We start from the raw sequence: 18303 nt of genomic DNA, 5'->3' as shown, positions 1-18303 counted from the left end.
TTCATGATAAAAGGGCCTCGAACTTGAAGTTGCATCCGACAAACACAACATCCACCTCTTGCCAGGGGATGCTAATTTTGAGTTGGCATCATCACTGACCGTCCACCAGGCACGTGGATGGGCTCCTCACACCACAGGAAGGCTGGGCACCCATGAACCTCCTGCGTCACTCGCTGTCCTCCACCTGTCTCAGCATCAGGACACCAGGGGCCCTGGAGAAGAGCCTCTCAAGGGTTCAGCTCACAGATTTACTCAGGACGTGTTTCTCTGAGGGGACAGCCCTTCCAGAAGCTTCCATTCATTAAGCTAATTGGCATTAAGGCATCGGTCTTTGAGGTTTTCTTGCCTTCCCTAAGTGGCCCACAGAATGTTCTCTCATCTGTGGTCCTTCCGTGGTCTGGAGATATATATATACATATATATTTTAATTAGCCTTTATGTCTTTTTAAATATTCATTTGGCTGCATCAGGTCTTAGCTGTGGCTTGCAGGTTCAGTAGCTCTGTGGCATGTGCGACCTTAGTTCCCAGACCAGGATCAAACCCACGTCCCCTATATTGGCCTGCAGGTCTGTGGTCTGCAGATTTATCCCGTTTCCCCACTTCAAAGATGCTGCATTCCAAGCGCTGGCTGGCTTTGTTAATGACGTTCTCCCTTGAAGAGCTCCTTCTTTCTGTAGAAGTGGGCAGAGCTGGGAATTGCCTGGCACTCCAGTGGTCGAGAATCTGACTTCCAGTGGAGGGGATGTGGGTTCAGTCGGTGGCTAGGGAACTAAGATCCCACATGCCAAGGGGTAGCTAAGACCATGCACCGCAACCAGAGAGAGGCCCAAGTGACACAGCTAAATCCTGATGCAGCCTCAAAAAAGAGGCAGAGACAGAAGTGGGCAGGGCTGTCCACCTCTTGCTTTGGTTTGAGCAAATTGTGTCCAAAGTCATAGTGACTAGTCCATCTTTTCCTCCAGCTTCCTCTCCTGTGCAAAGCATAGCATTTTGCTGTACTCTGCAGGCAGAGCTGACAAAGGTGAGATTTTCCACAGAGGCTGGAGGAGGGCCTCCCTCTGGGGTGAAGTCTCTTTTCACAGATGGCACCGTGCTGAGCTCTCCAACAGGTCCAGCCAACGGCGCCAGGGGCCAGGCTTCCCCGCCATGCTCCTTCCTCCAGTGGGTACAGTGATTGGGTTTGACATCTGGTAACTGTCCCCAGAATGCCACAAAGAAAGGCCAGTGTCTTCTGTGTTGCAGAAATCTTGCTACACCCAAGAGCAGAAGGGCAGGTGACATGCGCCCCTTTCACCCATGGGGATGGTGGCTGGCCTCCACATGGAGCAGGCACTGTTCTCATTTGCAGAGGGGACAGAGACCCAGAGTAGAGGGCCATGCTCACTGGGCCCAATGCAAGGAAGGGTTTATGGAGCTGGGATTGTGGTCACCCAGGTCACCTTTCTCCTCCCTGTTCCTAAAGGTGTTCTCTCCTCCACCTCGCTCACCTGAGTCCGGTCTATCCTGTTCCCTGAATCCAATCAGGCTTCAAATCAGATTTTCTTGTTCTGAGTGGAATGCTGCCCAGGGCAAGAGAGTCATTTCTGACCCATCACTCTTGTGTTCCATGAGTAAATCACAGGGCTGCTGTGAGCAGACAGGAGCAAAGCAATTGGAGGTCTGGGCTTGGCAGGGTCCACATTTTTGTTCCCAAGACTCCCCATCTCCTTCAGTCATTTGTTCTTAGGGCCCCTTGCTCCTGACCCAGTCTAACAAGGCCTCCCTCCCCTGGACCTGGAAGCCCCTCCCCAACCACAAGGTTAAACTAGAAAGCACTATCAGCCCCCACAGGTGAAACTTGCTTCCCAACAGCTGAGGCATGCAATCTCCAGATACCTAAACCATGTTCTTCCAAACCCTTAAAAGCTTTTTCAATCAGTTTAGGTCTGACCCAACCTGCCAAATTTGAAAATCTGAAATAGCTGTGGAAGACTCTGCCTGCCCTTAGGGAAAGCTTTCAGGTATTAGTCAAGGAATCTAGAGCCCAAGTCAAGTTCACCCCACCAGGTGACCTTTATCAGCAGACTGAAGGTTCCACAGCTCAGCAAGAAGGCTCTAATTAACCCCATGGTTGTTTCACTGAGTGCACCGCCTCCCCACCACCTGTGCTGAGAAAGTCACGCCCTTCCTGCTTCTATGGGAGAGCATCTTTACACCAAAGAAGTGTAAGATGCTGCCCTCCTCCCAGCCCCCTTGGGGGCTAGTCCCACCCAAGCTTTCCTTTTCCCTGGAAGCCCAATCTGACACGGACTCTAGATGCTCACAGGACCCCTGTTCACCTCTGGTTTTGGAGAAACCAGTTTTTGTTGCCTAATTAGAGCTTGAGGCTGTTACACCCCCACACAACCCACCACTCCCCACTGATCAAACACAGGCACTGATCGGTTTACTGCAGCACTTTTATTTCCTCACAATGACGCGTTGCTGGGGCCTAATGTTCTCACATGACAGTAGAAAATCAAAGTCTGTTGTCATCTCTTAAAAGAATTGAGAATTGCGTACAAAAACCTTACATAAATTAAAAGGATGAATAAATTTACAGGTGTGAATGCAAACTGTTTCCAACTCAAGGCAAGTAAAAGCCCATGGTGTTCTGGTGGGAAATCTTCAGTAAGAAAGGAAAAGCAGGTCCTACGGCTTGGACCTTCCCAACCCCATGTAAGACCGGCCAAGACAGAAATGACAACTGTTTCAGGACTCTTGCCAGCCTCTAGAGAAATCCTGGAATAGGCAGCTCTGACACATTAATACCCTGCACAGACTGAGAGACTTGCAGTCTCCCAGATTCTTATCAAGCCATTGGATTTCTCTTCCATAACATTCTCACCTCAGCTACAGAGGTGAGAGAGCCGAATATAACTAGGGGTTTAAATCAAAGATATGCACAGGGTATTAAACATATACCAAGGTAAGAGTTAACTTGAATACAAGGTCAAAATCAGCAACAAGTTCTACAATCCAGTGCTGATATCAGATACAAGCTTCAAGGACAAATTTCTTTTCAAAGGCTTATTCCAGTTTCATGAGGCTAGCATGAGGTGTATACATTTGCCAGGGCAAATTTATACTTCTGAATTAACTCATGCAGCAAATGCTACGCATCTGCTCGCAGTCCGTTTAGAAGCATTTGCGGTGGACAATGGAGGGGCCAGACTCATCATACTCCTGCTTGCTGATCCACATCTGCTGGAAGGTGGACAGGGAGGCCAGGATGGAGCCTCCGATCCACACCGAGTACTTGCGCTCGGGAGGAGCGATAATCTGAAATGACAAGAATGGGGCTTTAAGTGGGTGGCACCATCTTAGCCGCAAGGCCCCTGGGCCCAAGGCCACAGCCGCCTCTGCCTCACCTTGATCTTCATCGTGCTCGGAGCCAGCGCGGTGATCTCCTTCTGCATCCTGTCGGCGATGCCAGGGTACATGGTGGTGCCACCAGACAGCACCGTGTTGGCATACAGGTCCTTTCGGATGTCCACGTCACACTTCATGATGGAATTGAAGGTGGTCTCGTGGATGCCACAGGACTCCATACCTAAGGGACAAAGCTCACCCTCAGAGATCCCACATTCAAGGTGAAAAGCACCTTGACCCTCGGCAGCCTCAAAGGGAGGTCAGTCATGCTGCCCGCCGGACACCTACCCAGGAAGGACGGCTGGAAGAGCGCCTCGGGACACCGGAACCGCTCGTTGCCAATGGTGATCACCTGACCATCGGGCAGCTCATAGCTCTTCTCCAAGGAGGAGGACGACGCAGCAGTAGCCATCTCCTGCTCGAAGTCCAGGGCGACGTAGCAGAGCTTCTCCTTGATGTCACGCACAATTTCCCGCTCGGCTGTGGTGGTAAAGCTGTAACCACGTTCCGTGAGGATCTTCATGAGGTAGTCTGTCAGGTCCCGGCCAGCCAGGTCCAGACGCAGGATGGCGTGGGGGAGGGCGTACCCCTCGTAGATGGGCACCGTGTGGGTGACCCCGTCCCCAGAGTCCATGACAATGCCAGTGGTGCGGCCAGAGGCGTACAGGGACAGCACAGCCTGGATGGCCACATACATGGCAGGAGTGTTGAAAGTCTCGAACATGATCTGCAGGAGACAAAAGGCTCCTTTAGTCAGAGGAAGGGACTGGGGGCCACCCCATGCTCTCACACCATGCCAGCATGCCACAAATGTGATGTGTGGAGAAAAGAAAAGGAAGCAAGCAGAAACACAAATAAGAAACCTTGAGACTTCAGGAAGGAAATGCCAGGAGAAGAACAGAACCCTGGAAATATTGAAAGAAATACTTGAATTTCAGAAAACAAAACTGAACATGAAATGACTAGCGAAATAGATGAAATGGCTCAACCCACCCGCCTGTGCTTACCTGGGTCATCTTCTCACGGTTGGCCTTGGGGTTCAGAGGAGCCTCCGTCAGCAGCACGGGGTGCTCCTCGGGGGCCACACGCAGCTCGTTGTAGAAGGTGTGGTGCCAGATCTTCTCCATGTCGTCCCAGTTGGTGACGATGCCGTGCTCGATGGGGTACTTAAGGGTTAGGATGCCACGCTTGCTCTGGGCCTCGTCGCCCACGTAGCTGTCCTTCTGCCCCATGCCCACCATGACGCCCTGGTGTCGGGGACGCCCAACGATGGACGGGAACACGGCCCGGGGGGCGTCATCCCCAGCAAAGCCAGCTTTGCACATGCCAGAACCATTGTCGATGACGAGGGCGGCAATTTCTTCTTCCATGGCGATCTATTCAAAGATGAGACCCACTCAGGCGCGCCCTGATGCTCAGAGAACGGCCCCAGCAAAGGCCCTCCCCGCGAGGCGTTCCACCTCCCCCCGACCCGGCTGCAGAGTAACCGCCTGGAACCGGGGCCGGCTTTTATGTAACGCCCCCTCCCACGTCGTTCCGCGGAGAGAAGACCGGGGGTTCTCAACACTGCCGCCCGGACTCGCCCTGCCCCTTCCCCCAGCAGCACACCCGCTGCGCCCTCCCCGAACCAGCTGGGGCGCGTCCCAGCCCACTTACCCCACCCCACCCCACCCGACCACCCTTTGTTCCCGGGGTCGAGGTGGCCAGGCCTCTAGGGCCGGGAGTAGAAAATGGAACTGCGAAGGGGTGCGGGGGCCCGGATACCCGGGCAGGCCGCCTAGGCCTGGTCGCTTACCGATGGAGGAGACGGGCCGCGGGGTGCGGAAGAGCGAGCAAAGAAGCGCGGGAGGACACGGAACGCGAGCCGGCTGCGGCGAGTGAGACCGTCCGCGGCCTCCCCCGCCGGTATTTAAGCGAAGCGGGGCGCGCGCGCGAACCGGCGGCGCGCGCGGCCCCAGAACATGTCCATATATGGCGATCTTTCCGAACGCCGGGCGCCCATTGGCCCGCCCGAGAGGGGCACGTGGGGCCCCTCGCCCGGTCCCGCCCCCCGCCCGCACCGCCCCCAACCGCCCCGCCCGCGCTGCCCCCGGGCGCTGGAGACCCCCAGAATGAGACCCCGCACTGACCGGCGCGCGGGCAGGATGGGTGGGCGCCCCCGGGGGGCTGCAGGGGTGGTCGCAGAGGAGGCCGGGAGCTGACCTGGGGGCCCCGCCCCGGGACTGTCGCGCGCCGTGGGGGAGGGCCTGGCTGCACCCCGAAACTGCCTGGCCCGGGGCTGGGCGGCACCCGGAACAGGGTGTGTACCCGCGGCCTAGCCGCGCTGGTGGGCTTTCCTCCCCGCGCCCCCTTTAATTTTCCCCTCCTAGTCTCTGCAGGCCATCAAGGCGGGTTCCCGGCACCGGGCTGGGGGAGGGGAGGGTGGTGGTCCCGGCCGGCCTCCCTTGCGGCACTGTGGGCCCGGTGTTCCAGGGGAGTCCTGGGGAGCCGTGACCTCGACACTGTCTGGATGGGAAGGAGCCGCTCGTCCCCCACCGCAGCCAGGACCGCGTAGGTCTCAGCGTCGGAGTTGAGGCACCGTGGTCCCTGACAGTACAGGGACTGGCCCGATTCTACCACACCCAACGCATCCTGCCCCTCAAACCGCAGGCCCGATTGTCCCCAGGCGGGGGCTCCACTCTGGGTTTGGGGTCACCCTGTCCCCTCTGGGGAGGGGGTGGAGCTTTGTTTCATTTTAATAACCTTTCATTTTAATTCCCTTTGTAGGGAAACAGGCAGGGAAGAAGTCTTGACTGCCTAAACGGTCAACTCCCCCGCTAAACTTGAAGGTGGCACCCTCTCTTCTGTCTAAGTTATGTGTGTGTGTGTGTCTGTGTGCGTGCGTACAGTCGCTCAGTTGTGTCCCACTGCTGGACCCCTGCTGCCCTGGGGCTGTGGTTTTCCCGGGTCCAGGGCGTGCCCTTTCTCCCAGGAGCTGGCACTTGAAGACTTGTCACCTCTGGCAGGGTCCTGATGACCCCCTTTGCCGCCAGTATTTGGGTTATGTCTAGAGGGAACTAGGTACCATGGTTTCCTTGGACTTGTAAGCTTCAGGATTGCTCAGTAATGAATGAAAACAATCAGAGGAGATATGGGGAAGAGCAGTGGCCAAGAGGGATGGCAGTGGTGCCAGGCAGAGTGAGTCTGGGGACTCGTCCAAGGTCCAGGTGCTCTGGGCTGGCGTCTGATGGGGGGCGGGGCCGCGGGCCCCAAAGAGCTGGGCAAGGTCTGGCGTCTAGCTGATATCCACATCTACCTTTGCGCTAGGCAGGTAAAGCAGGTGCCCAGCTCACCTGCGGACTGCAGTCACCCAGATGCCAAAGCCATGCCTATGGGCACCCTTAATGCCAGGCCTAGCTGGGTTCCCGACTCCCAAGACTTTGCAAGGGCGCAGGGCAACGCTGCTGTCCATCAGGTGTGTGCTCCACCCAAGAGAGAACCTGGGGCTAAGTCTCCCTCCAGAAAAATCCACCCTTACAGGCGCCCCTGGGCACAACCACAGGGCCTTCAATCCCCAGGTGGGGGAGTGTGTGAAGATGACTGCAATACTTGGGGGGGTCCCCAAGATGTCACACAGGGCAAGTGGGAAGTTTCCAGTATCGTCCAAGGCGTCGCGCCCAGTGTCCGCCTACCCCGCATTCCACTCAGGCGCTCTCGTCTGCGGGGGCCTCCCCTCCCTGGAGGCCTCCCCTCCCCGGACTCCAGTTCCCTCCGGCACTCCTTTGTCTGGTGCGCCCGGGCTGCTTCGTAGGACAGATGGGGAGGGGGCGGAGGCCGTCGGAACTCTGTCCCCTTCCCCACCCACCCCCCCGCTGCCATCTTCCCCACTTTGCAAGGGCGCTGGATGCACAAGCCAAAGGGTCGTGGGGGGAAGTGGGACCAGGCCTGGGTTCCCGGGGGCTCCCACCCTAGGCAGCCAGCCCCCCACCCGCAGGGCCGGCCAGCGGCGGAGGGGAAGGGGCGCTCTCAGCCGGCCTGGCGCGGGGTGGGATGAGCTGCGGGAGCGGCTTCCACTTCCGCGGCTGTGTCACCCGGCGCGGGGCAGGGGGAGGGGGGTCAAGGTGCGGCCGCAGGTGCGCAGGTGGGGGGCGGCGGCGCGCAGTGCGGCCATATTTGGCCATTTCGGCGCCGCCGGAGCCCCACCCGCCGCCCGGGCAGCCGCAGCCCGGCAGCCCTGTCCCCGCCCGCCGCCGGCCCTGAGTCACCGGCCGGGCGGGGGGCGGAAGTAACGGACTAGGGGCTCTGGGCGCGCTCCTCGCCTTATTTAGTCAAGGAGGCCGCGGATTGGCCGGCGAGACAAAGGGGCGGTGGCGGGCGGCCCGGGCGGGGGCGAGGCGGCCCCGGCGCCTTGGAGGGGACGCGGCGGGGAGGGGGGCCCGCCGTCACCGCTCCCACCCTGTCCGCGGGTCCGCGAGACCCCGCCGCCCCGCGTCACACCCGGCCGCGAGAGCGAAGGGTGGGGTGCGCGTGTCCCCAGAGGCCAGGTGGCGCGGGCGGGGGTGGGGGGGTGGGGAAGTGGAGCTGGAGGTTTGGCTAGGGCGTGGAGGGGGCGACCCCTCGCCTGGGAAGCAACCCCCACCCCGGAATCAGCAGTAAGAGGACGCTGCGGGTCCAGGGACCGAGCCCCACAGAGAGACCTCCAAGCCCTGCGCAGGGGGTTGGGGAACGCCGCATTCTGTGCTGTGATTTTTCTGTTTTGCAACTGGCAGTGCGAGGCCTCGCCCAAGGTCATCTCAGGGCTGTGCTCCTGGAAGCGAAAGGCCGCCCCCTCCTCCCTCAAGATGGAGAAGCCCAGGAATCCCTTGGGAGGGGACCACACGAATGTGGCAGCCCCTGGCTCGGGTGAGCAGGGAGGCCCTGGGAGGAGGAGCGAGAGACAGCAGCTGCACTTCTGCCCAGAAGCGGGTGTGTCCTATCGTGAGGATGGAGGGTGGTCAGAGAAATGATGTGATTTTTTTTTTTTAATTCGGTGCTGGGCTTGGTGGATTTATCGTGTGCTTGCTGCATCTCGTTTCATCTTGTGGCCATTTAACGGCTGAGAAGACACTGGTGCAGGGAGGTGGCATTACCTTGCAAGGAAGTGTGGCCTGACAGACTTAGCCCCAGGCCTCCCCAGCCCTGGGGCACGGCCAGGCAACCCCAGCTCAGGGTCTTTCTTTTCTTTCTCTCTGACAGCCACACCAGTCTGTCAGTCTCCCTGCTCCAGCCTCCAGGGATCCTTCGCAGGATCAGGGTCACCTCTGTACCTGGTAGCGTAAACTGCAGCCCATCACCCAACCCCTGCCTCCCGCCTCTCGCCATCTCCCACTAGCCAGTTACTTGCCAGGCAGCATAGGGACTTGGTAATAAGTCCCCCTTTCTGCCTTTGCCTCTGCCACTCCACCTGCCAGGAATGCCTTTCTTTTCCCTACCCCCATATGCAACGTGGGAGTCTGAGTTGGATCCTCGAACAGGAAAAAAAAAAAAAAAAAAGACAGTAGTGGAAGAACCGGTGAAATCTGAGCAAAGTCTGTGAAGTTTAATGAATTAAGTACCAGTCAATTTCAGTACAACAGTTGTACCATGACTTGTGTAAGATGTTAACATTAGGGGAAACCAGGTGGAAAGTCTACAGAAATGCTAATGCTGACTTTGGGGCCTTTGTGTCAGTCTAAAATTATCTCATAATAAGAACTTCATTTTTTAAATGCCAAGGAGGGCTTCCCTGGTGGTCCAGTGGTTAAGACTCTGTGCTTCCACTGAAGGGGGCACAAGTTCAGTCCCTGGACAGGACATGTAGGGAAGTTCTGTGTGCCACAGTATGGCAAAAAAAAAAAAAAAAAAAAAAAATCCAAGGAGAACCACAAAGTTTCCCTACCCTCAGCTCACTGTCCTATTCTCCTAGGCTTGTGGGTCAAATGCAAGATGAGTGTTCTATCACATAAAGCCTTCTCCAGGGTGCTGGGCTGGCTCCCATGGCAATAGGCACAGCCCCTGGAGTGGTTCTGTCTGTTTGGAACAAGGGTCCCCAGACTGCCCTGGTAAGCAAAGTCAGGTTCCTGCTGGCTTGGCCCACCTACCTCTAAGTTTCAGATCAATAAACAAGAGTCAGGCCACATACTTCTGTCTCTGGTCTAGGTGTCTAGAGGGGTTTGTTCTGCCGGCCCTTTACAGACAGGCATGCAAAGTCCAGCTGTCCCAAGGCACCCCAGGAGCCCAGGGCTCCAGCCCCAAGCCCTGTGGAGCCTCCATGGTGGCCAGATGCTTGGGTACTCAGGCATTGGTGAGTTGTCAGGTGCCGTATGCTCATCCTTGCCATTTGTCCTGTGCCAGGATGCACTGGGCCAGGCCTCTTCACGTGTCATCCAGTTGTTGCTGCATGAGGCAGGTAGACTGAGGGTCACAGGGTGTCCCCCCCCAATGAAGTTGGGAGGTCAGGTACACAGAGACACCCAGGCCAGGGCTTCACTGCTCCGGCAGTGGAGAGCTTCGGCTATCTTACAGACAGGCCCTGCTGGAGTTTCTGGGAGCTTCCCATCTCACTATGATGCAATGGGAACCGAGAAGGCCCTTGGAAGAGTACTGGGCTGGGAGTCCGGACCTGAGTTCTGGGTCTCAATTTCTGTAAAGAAGATGGGCCAGTGATGTGAGCGATGTTTGACCCACCAGAGGCTCTGAGGGTGGTGGCCCTCCTACACTGGACATAGGTCTGGGGACAGGATGCCCCTGGATGGCTCAGTGAACTTTCCCCAAGCCTCACTACTGAGGTTTTCCAGACCTCTGGCCTCAATGTCCCCAGGCATTCAGTTTTCTTTGATGAGTAAGATGTACTCACTCAGCACCTCCATGTGTCAGACCTGAGATTCTCTGGAGCAGCAGTCTCTGCACACTGCTTCCAACGGTGCACCCCCAGGCCTCATTCCCCTGGGCCTCCAGGGCCAGTGACAATGCTCTCTACACCACTGAGCAGCCTGCTGACCTGGCACAGAGGTCCAGAAGTGGTCACAGTCTGCTTTTCACCTTTGCTTGCACACATGCCAAGAGCACACTTTGCCCACCCGTGTGAACCCTGCTCCCTATGGTTAGGACTTTTCATGTCTGCACAGTTCTTACTCTTAGTGAGCTGTGTCCACAAATTGCCAAAAGGAACCAAGGATTATACCCAGAATTCTGGGCTTCCAGCTGCTTCATCATAGCCCTACCTCAGCATGTGGCTAAAGACAGAAACCAGGGTGCCTGCCAGACCATAGCACTCTGCACATCCTGGTCCTGTGTCTGTCCAGTCCAGCTGCCAGCCTTCTGTTTCCCTCCAATTAATGCTACAAATCCCATCACCCTGCCCCCATGCCACCCACTGCCTTGAGACAGAAATTCAGCCCCTTACCCTGTTGCTGGGGGCTCTCATGGCAAGCTCTGATTGACCCTTCCACCCCCTCACCTCACACACCACCCACTCACAGCCCTCCAGCCCAGGACCAGCATCTGCCCAAAAAGATTTTCCCATTGGCTGCTGCCTCTGCAGGCCTCCAGGTCATCCCCTGGCTTTGGGACAAGTCCCCACCTCCCATCTGAATGCTTGTTATTCAGTTTGTCCCCGCCCTTGGCCCCAGAGTGTGGTTCTCCTGAGGCAAGGTGCAGCCGGTGTCCCCTTATACTTGGGAGGGAAGAAGGAATGGAGGGGGAGGGTTTCCAGCCAGCGCTGCTGGAGGGAAGGGCCTTCCCTGAGAGTCAGAAGGGGGACAGGGGAGCAGCTGTGCAGAATATGACTCTAGAGCTGAGAGGGAAAGGAGACCCAGCCAAGGCCTGACTGCCCCCAGGAACCCTCTTCCAGTAATGCAGCTGGTAGGCGCATGGGGCTGCCGGCAACAAGGGTGGGGCCCACCTCCTGCACCTCTCGCTTTGGCCCCAGGCTGCGGCGAGCTCGCCCAGCCAGCCGAATTCTCTTGAGCTGGACTAGGTCAGGACTGTCCCAACAGGTGTCCCCACCCCTGGGAGGCGGATCAGGGCAAAACACAGGGAGGAGGCCGCTGGTCTGGTTCTGTCTGCTCCCCTCCACTGCACCAAAGGCTGCAGCTGGGGTGCGCAGAGTGGTGCGGGACGAGGTCAGGGCTGAGGTCGAGTTGGGTCACCCAGGCCTTCGCGGCACCCCTCTTCCTGGGCTCAGACTTCCCGGGGAAGCCGCGCTCCGGGGGCGGGGCCTATAGAGCCCAGCCCAGCCCACTCCGGCCCCGCCCACTCTGGACTCTAGCTGGCCGGGCCCAGGGCCGCTTGTCCTAATTTGGTCCCGAGCCGGGTCCCAGGCCTCGAGTCCTAGCGTGTCCCTCCCTGTCCCCCGGCTCGCCTCCACCTCCGGGAGCCTGACCCCAGCCCCAGCACCGGCTTTCCCTGGGCCCTTTGGGGTCAGCGCCGGAGTCCCGGGAGAAGCTAGGTCCAGCGGGAGGCGGAGAGAGTGCGGAAGAGGCTGCCGCCGAAGCAGCGCCAACTGGGCCCGGAAGCCTGGGGCACCCTGCCACCCACGGCCATTCTGCGCCCCCTCTGTTAGCGGGTTTCAGATCTGGGGCCGCCCGTTCACCGCTCAACCCGCATCTCCGCAACGGGGTTCGGGCAGGGCACCGCACGCGTGGCCCTGCAGACTGGGCAGGTGGGCGCCAGTGCCCGCACGCAACACTCACCTCTCCCGATCAGTCACGGGCTGGGTGCGGGTCATCCCCTGTAAGCCGCGAGTTTGCAGGCTTGGGCCAGGAGATGGCGCTCTGGCCGGTCGCGGCGGCCCGGAGCGTCCAGCTCTAAAACAGGTCACTGTCATTCCCAGGTGGGCCGCCAGGTGGATCCCGCTATCGCGGCAAAGTGCCCCGGGTCGAGCGAGGACTGGGTGAGTGGGCCGCACCTGTCAGCCCCACCCTAAACCTCCACCCGGCTGGCCCGGGCCTCCCGCACAACACCGGCAGCCACTCACCCGGGCTGGGGAGGTCGCTGTCGGTGGCCGCTGAGTCACTGCCGCCCTAGGGTGACAGGGAGCGGCTTGGGAGTGGCCGGTGACTCCAGTCAGTACTGACGCAGGGAGACAAGGTGGGATTGGGGTCAGCCTGTACCCAGGGCAAAAGAAGAAGGGAGGGCCAGGGCCACCACTCAGGAGGCAGGGCCAGCCCACCCCTGTGTCCCTGTAACTTCTGTTCAGGGAGCAGACAGCACCCACAGACGGACTCCAAAGCTAGGGCGGACTCTGGGCCTGAGTGTGTCTGTTGAATACACAGCTGGTTTAGATGGCAGCTGCCATACTGTCTGCTCACTGGACACGCTGGGTTATTTCAGCAGCTAGGCCACCTGGCCAGATGGCCTTAGATAACCAGTTCGGAGAGAAGGAGGAGGCTCAGAGAGGCTGAGGTTGGTTTGAGAACACACAGGATGATTGGAGGGGTGGGACTCTGAGCCCCTCCCCCAACTACACACATCCTGCTGGCACCGCCAGGCCAGGGTTGGGGGCCGAAGGGGTGTGTGTTCAAACCACTTCTCCAGAAGCCATGCAAGGGCTGTCAGCTGGGGAGCTAGGTCATTTGGGGTTAGGTTAGCCCCAGGAAGGTGGGAGTGGGAGCTGGTGGAGGTGCACCCTCTAGGGAACCTGGAGTGCCACACCCGGGCAACAGCAAGACCCAGAACGCCCTGGGGTGGGTGGGTAGGGAGGGAGTTGAGGGCAGACTCACGAGGTCTCCCTGAAAGTCGATAGGTAGGGGGCAGAGAGAGCCAGGTTGGGGTCAGGTCATTCCTGGGGAAGGACAGAGGACGCCCATGGGCAGGTGGCCAGAGTGGCACCTCTGCCTCCCTGGGTGACAGGTGAGTCACCCTACCTGTGTGTCCACCAGGGCCTGTGTGAGTGAATTGTCTCAGAAAGCTAGCCCCCAGGAGCAGCCCTGACCCACAGGAGTCAGCCAAGGTTAGCAGTACTGAGCAGGCTCACAGATCCACTCCTGCCCACAGCATTTTCTTCCCTACCTTGCCCAGACACAGACTGAGTGTGGGGCTGGGAAGGGGCAGGCCTAGGGCCTCTAAGTAGGAGCAAGTTGGCATATCTGCCGGTGCCTGTGTGTTACCTACCTGGGAACAAGGGAGGGAGTTTCAAGATGAAAATGTTCCCTCAGATTTTTTGGATGAATGTTCAGCATGCAGGATCTTATTTCCCTGTTAGTTGCTCAGCCGTATGTGATTCTTTGTAACCCCACGGACTGTAGTCTGCCAGGCTCCTCTGTCCATGGAATTCTCCAGGCAAGAATACTGGAGTGGGTTGCCATTCCCTTCTGTGGGAGATCTTCCCAATCCAGAGATCAAACCCAGGTCTCCCATATTGCAGGCAGATTCTTTTACCACCTGAGCCACAAGGGAAGCCCTATAATACTAGAGTGGTTTGCCATGACCTCCTCCAGGGGATCTTCCAGAATCAGGGATCAAACCCGCAGCTCTTCTATCTCCTGTATTGGCAAGTGGGTTCTTTAGCACCTGGGAAGCCCTAGTTCCCTGACTAGGGATCAAGCCCGCGCCCCCTGCATGAAAGGACGGACTCTTCTCCACTGGATGGCCAGGGAAGTGCTATGTTCCCTCAGGCTTGGAAGGCTTGACTCCCTGGCTCTTCCTACTGCTGCTCTTGGGATATGGTTGTCACTTGAGCCCCACCCAGAGTCCATGGTTTTTTGTGGTTCTCCACAAGAGTTTGTTGGGCTTCCCAGGTGGCGCTAGTGTTAAAGAAGCTCTCTGCCAATGCAGGAGACTCAGAAACGTGAATTCGATTCCTGGATCAGGAAGATCCCCTGGAGGAGGACATGGCAACCCACTCCAGTATTCTTGCGTGGAGAATCCCGTGAACAGAGGAGCCTGGGAGCCTGGTGGGTAGCAAAGAGTAGGACACGATTGAAGTAGCTTAGCATGCATGCCCAAGAGTTTAGGCTTACCCCTTTTTTCCCAGCTGATCTGAGATTTCTGGGGTACCAGTACTGAAGACTTCTCATTCTTATCTTGGCCATTACTAAGCCCTAGGCCCTCAATGTCCTTCAGTTCTTCGGAATTTTCTCATGCTATTTCTTTTATATTTTCCCTCTTTCCTGTTTTATTTTTTCTATTCTTTGGTTTGGGGTTTTCTATTAATAGACTGGTCATACCTCCTGGTTGAATCTTTTAATCATCTTATTTTTTCTTCTATCTCTATTTTTTTTAACTTCCTGTAATGTTTTTTGACTTCTGACCCTGCAGTGAAATTTAATTTTATTTACTTATTTTAGTTACACTGTGAAGCATGTGGATCTTAGTTCCCTGACCAGGGATTGAACCCATGCCCACTGCAGTGGAAGCGTGAATTCTTAACCACTGGACCTCCAGGGAAGTCCCTACAGTGGATTTAAAATTAGTTATTATGGTTTTAAAAAAATTTTTTTGAGACACTTTCAGACACACTAATTATTTTTACCACTTGTCACACTTGTCTTATTTTCTTTTTATTTTCCTCTTTTAATTTCTAAACCATTTGGGAGTTGGTCTCAGGCATTCTGACCTTTACTCCTTAATATTTCAGTGTCTTTTTCCTAAGAACAGGGACATTGTCTCATATAACCACAGTACAGCAACCAAAATCAGGCAGTTTCACATCAATATGACACAGTTCATCTAATCTGCAATCTAAATTTCAGTGATGACAGTTATCCCAATAATGTCCTACACAGAATTTTTTCCTGACCTAATCCAGGATCTGTATTGCATTTAGTTATCCTAACTTATGACACACTTAATCCCCAGAGCCTCACTCCTGTTCTCTGTACCATTTATAGCATATCACCCATGCTGCTGCTGCTGCTAAGTTGCTTCAGTAGTGTCCGACTCTGTGGGACCCCATAGATGGAAGCCCACCAGGTTCCCTCATCCCTGGGATTCTCCAGGCAAGAACACTGGAGTGGGTTGCCATTTCCTTCTCCAACGAGTGAAAGGGAAATTGCTCAGTCATGTCTGACTCTTAGTGACCCCATGGACTGCAGCCTACCAGGCTCTGCAGTCCATGGGATTTTCCAGGCAGGAGTACTGGAGTGGGGTGCCACTGCCTTCTCTAGCATATCACCTATAGGTGAGAAGATTTTTATCAGAAGCAGACCAGCACTAATGCCTCAAGCTTTAGTGGCTTGGCATGGTCCCCATGGGAACCATTTGATGAAGGTGCCCATGTGCAGAGCCTGTTTGACTGTAGGACCAGGCAATGAACCATTCCTGTTTTGGCCTAGAAGTCAGAGACAGAGCTTAGTTCTTTTTGGATCCCCAGCAAGGTTTCTGGCACACAGTAGGTACTTAATAAGTGCCTGTGATTGTTGGACATGAAGTGTCTGATTCTTTCATGATAGCCTGAGCCTCTGCAGATAGATTTGGCCTTGGCATGGGTGTTTGGCTGAGAAAAGAAGAGAACCTAAAGGCAAAGGAGAAAAGGAAAGATACCCCCATTTGAATGCAGAGTTCCAAAGAATAGCAAGGAGAGATAAGAAAGCCTTCCTCAGGGATCAATGAAAAGAAAGAGGAAAACAATAGAATGAGAAAGTCTAGAGATCTCTTCAAGAAGATTAGAGATACCAATGGAACATTTCATGCAAAGATGGGCACAATAAAGGACAGAAATGGTATGGACCTAAACAGAAGCAGAAGATATTACAAAGATGTGGCAAGAATTCACAGAAGAACTATACAAAAAAGATCTTCATGACCCAGATAACCACACTGGTGTGATCAGTCACCTAGAGCTAGACATCCTGGAATGTGAAGTCAAGTGGGCTGTAGGAAGCATCACTATGAACAAAGGTAGTGGAGGTGATGGAATTCCAGTTGAGCTATTTTAAATCCTAAAAGATGATGCTGTGAAAGTGTTGCACTCAATATGCCAACAAATTTGGAAAACTCAGCAGTGACCACAGGACTGGAAATGGTCAGTTTTCATTCCCATCCCAAAGAAAGGCAATGCCAAAGAATGCTCAAACTACTGTACAACTGCACTCATCTCACACACTAGCAAAGTAATGCTTAAAATTCTCCAAGTCAGGCTTCAACAGTACATGAACCGTGGACTTCCAGATGTTCAAGCTGGATTTAGAAAAGGCAGAGGAACCAGAGATCTAATTGCCAACATTCGTTGGATCATTGAAAAAGCAAGACAGTTCCAGAAACACGTCTACTTCTGCTTTTTGACTCCAGCAAAGCCTTTGACGGTGTGGATCACAACAAACTGTGGAAAATTCTTCAAGAGATGGGAATACCAGACCACCTGACCTGCCTCCTGAGAAATCTGTATGCAGGTCTAGAAGCAACAGTTAGAACTGGACATGGAACAACAGACTGGTTCCAAATAGGAAAAGGAGTATGTCAAGGCTGTATATTGTCACCTTGCTTATTTAACTTATATGCAGAGTATATCATGTGAAATGCTGGGCTGGAAGAAGCACGAGCTGGAATCAAGATTGCCAGGAGAAATATCAATAACCTTAGATACGCAGATGATACCACCCTTATGGCAGAAAGTGAGGAACTAAAGAGCCTCTTGATGAAAGTGAAAGAGGAGAGTGAAAAAGCTGGCTTAAAACTCAACATTCAGAAAACCAAGATCATTGCATCTGGTCCATCACTTCATGGCAAATAGATGGGGAAACAATGGAAACAGTGAGAGACTTTATTTTTGGGGCTCCAAAATCACTGCAGATGGTGACTGCAGCCATGAAATTAAAAGATGCTTGCTCCTGGAAGAAAAGCTATGACCAACCTAGATAGCATATTAAAAAGCAGAGACATTACTTTGCCAACAAAGGTCCATCTAGTCAAGGCTATGGTTTTCCAGTAGTCATGTATGGATGTGAGAGTTGGACTATAAAGAAAGCTGAGCACCAAAGAATTGATGCTTTTGAATTGTGGTGTTGGAGAAGACTCTTGAGTCCCTTGGACTTCAGGGAGATCCAGCCAGTCCATCCTAAAGGAAATCAGTCCTGAATATTCATTGGAAGGACTGATGCTGAAGCTGAAACTCCAATACTTTGGCCACCTGATGCGAAGAACTGACTCATTTGAAAAGATCCTGATGCTGAGAAAGATTGAAGGCAGGAGGAGAAGGGGACGACAGAGGATGAGATGGTTGGATGGCATCACCGACTTGATGGACATGAGTTTGAGCAAGCTCCAGGAGTTGGTGATGGACAGGGAGGCCTGGGTGCTGCAGTCCCTGGGGTCACAAAGAGTCAGACACAACGGATTGACTGAACTGAACTGGTGTCTGTGTGTGTCTGTGTGCAGGCATCTGTGTGTGTGTTTGTGTGAAGGTGCACCCGAGCAAAGTCTGGGCAGAGGCTTCTGTGGTCACCTGCAAAATTGTGAGCTCCTGACTGTCCATGCCAAATATTGACACACCTTGGGCACTGGTGTGTCTGGAAACCCAGGTGGGCAGTAGGCAGTCATATTTTGATGAAGCTGACCTGGTCCTCACTCAGTCCCACACAGCTGGGACTCACTCAGATAATGTGAATGCTCCTCTTATTCCAAGAATGTGCAAAGGTCCTTAGGTGTGGGTGCTGGAAGATTGCCCAGTGGTCATTGCCCTCAATCCTGTCCTTGTGGTCCCTTTGGAAACTTTTGGCCTTGCTGGAGCCCAGAGGCCTCTGGTCTTTCCCTCCCCTCTCCTGCCAGATATAGCCCTCGTCTCCACCTCTCCCCAGCCCCCCACCTTATGGCTTTACAGGAGACAAAAACCAGGAGATTCACCAACTTCGTACCCTGTCAGCCCCAACTGGGGGTCTCCCCAGCCCAGCCAGTAGGTCTCTGCTTAAAGTGGAACCGCCAAGATGGTGTGTGTGTGGGTGCATGTGTGTGCGTGCATGTGTGTGTGTGTGTGTGTG

The 18303-nt window shown here is 55.1% G+C and overlaps 1 protein-coding gene and 1 long non-coding RNA gene across 2 annotated transcripts; both read right to left on the bottom strand.

The window, feature by feature from the left end:
• Positions 1-2421: 2421 nt before the first annotated feature.
• On the bottom strand, positions 2422-5276 carry ACTG1 (actin gamma 1). Its single transcript, XM_004013078.5, has 5 exons — positions 5187-5276; positions 4399-4767; positions 3680-4118; positions 3391-3572; positions 2422-3301 (listed from the first exon to the last, which is right to left on the bottom strand). The coding sequence occupies exons 2-5, from the start codon at positions 4759-4761 to the stop codon at positions 3158-3160; spliced, it is 1128 nt and encodes a 375-aa protein (XP_004013127.3). The 5' UTR covers positions 4762-4767; positions 5187-5276; the 3' UTR covers positions 2422-3157.
• A 3651-nt stretch (positions 5277-8927) lies between these two features.
• On the bottom strand, positions 8928-12136 carry LOC105606270 (uncharacterized). Its single transcript, XR_001043677.4, has 2 exons — positions 12082-12136; positions 8928-10031 (listed from the first exon to the last, which is right to left on the bottom strand). It is a non-coding gene; the product is annotated as an uncharacterized LOC105606270 (long non-coding RNA).
• Positions 12137-18303: the final 6167 nt, after the last annotated feature.

The sequence above is a fragment of the Ovis aries genome, chromosome 11 (assembly GCF_016772045.2).
Source record: "Ovis aries strain OAR_USU_Benz2616 breed Rambouillet chromosome 11, ARS-UI_Ramb_v3.0, whole genome shotgun sequence".
In the NCBI taxonomy this organism is placed as follows: domain Eukaryota; kingdom Metazoa; phylum Chordata; class Mammalia; order Artiodactyla; family Bovidae; genus Ovis; species Ovis aries.
This window is presented reverse-complemented; position numbering and strand designations above follow the sequence as displayed.